The sequence below is a fragment of the Syzygium oleosum genome, unplaced genomic scaffold (assembly GCF_021117445.2).
Source record: "Syzygium oleosum isolate NSW1041296 unplaced genomic scaffold, Sole_v2.1 Sole_v2.28, whole genome shotgun sequence".
NCBI lineage: Eukaryota > Viridiplantae > Streptophyta > Magnoliopsida > Myrtales > Myrtaceae > Syzygium > Syzygium oleosum.
Window position 1 is genome coordinate 4,002,616 of NW_026607512.1, and position 4,817 is coordinate 4,007,432.

Below are 4,817 nucleotides of genomic sequence, written 5' to 3' on the forward strand. Positions count from 1 at the left end.
AACTAAGTCCTTATTGGAAACTCTACTATGATGAAGCTGATGATGTGTTTGATGATATTGCAGAAGAGGAAGTTATCTCTGAAACACCTATGCAAAGTTCTCAATTGGTCTGTGTTCAGCAGAAGAGGACTTGTCAAGCCCCTGAACAAGATCCGGCCTCTGATCAGGATTTGTCCCGAGCTGAAAATGGTATGGACACAGCCTTCTATCAAGGGGAGACGCAGAACAACCCTGAACATTGTGTGAGTAAGAAAGGAGGCCAAATCCAGCAAAAGGAATGCTTGGAACTCCAAGTAAGGGGACTACTGGATGAGGGGTTATCACAAAAATACAGAGTCATTAAGGAACCAGCAAACAAGAAGTTAAAGAGGTATAAGCCTTATAAATCCAAACCTTTGGATTTTAATGCTCTAGATGAGTCCCAATTGCAGGATACTCCAATCAGGTTCTCTGGCGAATCTGCTGAATGGGCTCTGGTGGCTAGCCCGAATAAGCCACTGGGTTACAAATGAGAGTTTTATGTTGGAACTGTCAGGGGTTGGGCAATTCTTTGACAGTTCAAGCACTACGAGCCATGGTGGTTCAAGATAGGCCCAATATGGTATTTCTAATGAAGACAAAAAATCAAGAAAGCGTGCTAGATCGAGTACAAAAGCAACTAAATTTTCAAAGCAAGTTTGTGGTGAACGCGTTGGGGATAGCGGGGGGATTAGCTGTTTTGTGGAATAACTCTGTTGATATTAATATCGAGGAAGCCTCACGGGAACTCATCAATTTGATATGCACGGATGTAGACAGCGGGAAGACAATGAGAATTACTTTTGTCCATGCGCCAAATGTGATCCAGGAGAAAGTCAAATTTTGGGATAAGTTGAGACAGGTAAGCTTATTAGATTCTTCACCATGGTTGTGTTTAGGTGATTTTAATGAGGTTCTATATGACTGGGAAAAAGTGGGAAAACGCTCGATAAGCCAATCTCGCCTAAATGCCTTTCGAGAATGCTTAGATGACTGTGCTTTGATGGAGATGGATTGTAAAGGATGTGCATACACTTGGGCGAACAATAGGGAAGGAGAAAATTTTGTAAAGGAAAAACTGGACAGGGTGTTCTGCAACTTAGACTGGCGGCTTTTATTCCCAACAGCTGAGGCCTTTGCACTAGTGGCTATTGGCTCTGATCACAGTCCTCTTTTACTGGATTCCTCAATTGAAGTTGTACAAAGAAGAAGAGAATTTCGCTTTGAAGCGTACTGGAATGAGGAAGCGGAGTGCAGCAAGATTATAAAGGAGGCATGGCAGTCCCCATTTCTGGAAAATGCAGGCTTAAAGGAGAAATTACAGGTGGTAACTAGGGTTTTGACCATATGGAGTAAAAAGAAATTTTCGAATAGCCATCACAAAATCGAATCCTTAAAGAAGGAGCTGCTGGAAATTACAAATAACATTCATGTTCTTGAGGAAAAAAGCAAAATTATGAGCATAAAACAGGAGATTGAAACTCTTTGGCGACGCAAAGAGATGTATTGGGGGATGAGATCGCAGATCAATTGGTTGAAATGGGGGGACAAAAATACAAAATATTTCCATGCGACAACTATTCAGAGGAGGAACAGGAATAGAGTATCCATGCTGCAATTCCCTGAAGGAGAGTGGATAAGGGATAAAAATCAGCTTCAGCAGATGACTATGACATATTTTACTGATCTTTATACCACTATGGGTCAAAGAAACATATTACCCATACTGAACCAGATTTCCAAGCAGGTAACAGATGAAGTAAATGAAACTTTGGTGACAGAGGTAACAATGGCGGAGGTTAAAACAGCGGTATTTCAGCTAGGAGCGTCTAAAGCCCCTGGACCAGACGGATTAAATGGTATGTTCTTTCAAGGCCATTGGGATGTTATTAAGCAGGATGTATTCTTGGCAGTTAAAATTTTTTTCATGTCTGGAATCATGGAACCAATACTGAATATAACTTCTATTTCCTTGGTACCAAAAAAGCCTAATCCAGAAAAACTAGAGCAATTCCGACCCATCAGCTTGTGCAATTTTGCATACAAGATTATCTAAAAAATTCTAGCTAACAGGTTAAAAAATTTGCTGCCTGAACTGATTTCTGAGGAACAGAGTGCTTTTGTTAAAGGAAGACAAATACAAGACAATATAATGATTGTACAAGAGGTCCTACATCAATTGAGGATCCGCAATCGAAAGAGAAAATTCCAAGCTATCCTCAAACTAGATATGCAAAAGGCATATGACAGAGTGGAATGGGACTTCCTGGAAGCTAGCCTGTTGAAAATGGGATTTTGCACTAAATGGGTTGGATGGGTGATGCAATGTGTATCTACTGTAACTTTTAGTGTGAGGCTTAATGGAGAACCTCTCCCTTTTTTCAAGCCAACTAGAGGTATTCGGCAAGGAGACCCCTTATCACCCTACCTCTTCATTCTGGTCACAAATTGTTTATCTTTTCTAATGAAAGAAGCTGTGGAAAATGAGAGCATCAAGGGGATTAAGTTAAACAGGTATTGTCCAACCTTATCCCACTTGTTATTTGCGGATGATTCCATCCTTTTCTTGAATGGAATAGTATTAGAATGCCAGAATATTTCAGCAGTCCTAAATCAATATTGTTATGCTTCTGGACAAGCGATAAACTTGAACAAGTCAGGGATTTTTTTCAGTAAAGGATGCCCGCAGTCATTGAGGGATAACATGGTAAGGGAATTGAGGATTCCAGAGATTAGCCATACAGGGAAATATCTTGGAATTCCATCTGATTGGGGTGCTTCTAAAAAAGATATGTTTGCTTGGATTTTGGGGAGAGTAAATTCTAAACTGGAGGGTTGGAAGGAACAATTGATATCAAAGGCTGGGAAAGAAATTTTGCTGAAAACTGTGGTCCAAGCATTGCCACAATATGCCATGTCCATATTTAAAATCCCTGTCTCTGTTTGTAAAGCCATAGAGCAGAAAATAGCTAATTTTTGGTGGAAAAACAGCACCTCAAGAGCTGGAATGCACTGGAAAAAGTGGGAAATTCTCAAGACTAGGAAAGATGAGGGAGGCATGGGCTTTAGAGACTTGCTCACGTTCAACAAAGCTATGCTGGGTAGACAAGCTTGGAGGTTAATCACAAACCCAGCTACTTTATGGAGCAAAATACCGAAGGGAATTTATTTTAGCCAAAAGGAATTCTGGCATGCTGAAAAAGGAACAAGACCATCTTGGGGATGGCAAAGTCTGTTGGTAGGGAGGGATGCCATTGCAAATTCAACAATGTGGTCTATTGGAAACGGGCAGAGAGTAAATATCAGGGAAGATAAATGGTTGAAGAGGGGAGTGATTGGAGGGCCAGCAAATGTTAATGAACCTAAGAAGGTAGCAGAATTGATAGATGCTGCAGAGGGCCAATGGAATGAGCAAAAGCTTGAAGAACTCTTCGATGAACAAACCAAGCAAGAAATTCTGTCCATTCCAATTCAACCACAGGAAACAAATGATGAATTATTCTGGAAGGGAACAAAATCTGGATGCTACACAGTAAAAAATGGGTATAATATAATCAGGCAAGAATCAAGTAAGAAATTGGCAGAACAACCCTCATCCTCTACTCAAACACCCAGAGCACTGTGGAATTCTATATGAAACCTAAAGGTATGCACAAAAGTGAAAATTTTTCTGTGGAGTACATGTCAGAACGCATTACCAACGAAGGAAAATTTGTGGAAAAGGAAAATAGTACCTGATCCATTGTGCACTCTATGTCGAAGCAAAGTGGAAACAACAGAACACACTTTGTTGCTCTGTCCCTGGATCCAACAGGTATGGTCTAACCCAAAACTCAAATTATCTGTTTCAAAACAAGGGATAACTCGAATTGAAGCATGGTTCATGAAGTTTACAAAGAAACAGAATGGATTACCATCTCTGGAAATGGTGGCGACTACTCTGTGGCATATCTGGAAATCCCGGAACAACTCGATCTTTAGAGGCCAAAATCCAAATGCGGAGGAAACTGTAGAAGCTGCGCAAGTGATGGAAGAAAATTATGAAAAATGGGGGATTCATATGGCAAAAATAGGGAACGGAAGACAAGGGGCAGCTTCACTAACCTGGATTGCACCGGAGAGAGGGAGGCTGAAAATCAATGTTGATGGCTCGCTTGTGGAGGGATCAACCGACGGTGCGATAGCGTGAGTTTGCCGGGATCACACCGGGGTTCTCGTCGATGGACTCACAAAATCTGTCAAGGCATCCTCGGTGGCTCAAGTTGAAACACTAGCTATACTGGAGGCAATGAGATTTGTAAAACAGCGAAACTTGAAGGAAGTTATAGTTCAGTCAGATAGACTTGAACCGGTTCGTACATTGTCGGGTGCAGATCAAGTCAATTGGGAGATTTGAGTGCTCATTAAAGAATGCGGGGACCTTCTTGTGGACCTCCCTTTGTTGCGGTTGGAGTATTGTCCAAGGAGTTCAAATTCGGTTGCAGGGTGGGCAAAAAAACCATCGAAACCAACTTCTTCCATTGAACTGGCTGTCTTCCCCACCCCCGGCCCTCTGGGCCTTGCTTTGTAAAGATGCCCCGCGTTTGGGCTCAGCTACTCTATCACATTTATGATATAAATAATAATCAACTTTGGTTGACCAAAAAAAAAAACGTAACAAAATCACGAAGAAACACACAAGTTTGAGCTAAAACTCATTCTGGAAATTCTGGAAAACAGTGATAATGATCAAAGTTTACCTTCTTCATTCGATGATCAGATGGAGTTTCTGAGACGATCCACGGCCGTGGAATTGTTCC

The 4,817-nt window shown here is 41.4% G+C and overlaps 1 protein-coding gene across 1 annotated transcript; it reads left to right on the forward strand.

Moving 5' to 3' along the window:
• The first annotated feature begins 574 nt into the window (after positions 1-574).
• LOC115675253 (uncharacterized) lies at positions 575-3,655 on the forward strand. The gene is made up of 2 exons (XM_030597854.2): positions 575-1,877; positions 2,598-3,655. Exons 1-2 carry the CDS (start codon positions 575-577, stop codon positions 3,653-3,655), a joined length of 2,361 nt encoding a protein of 786 aa, XP_030453714.2.
• The last annotated feature ends 1,162 nt before the right edge of the window (positions 3,656-4,817 follow it).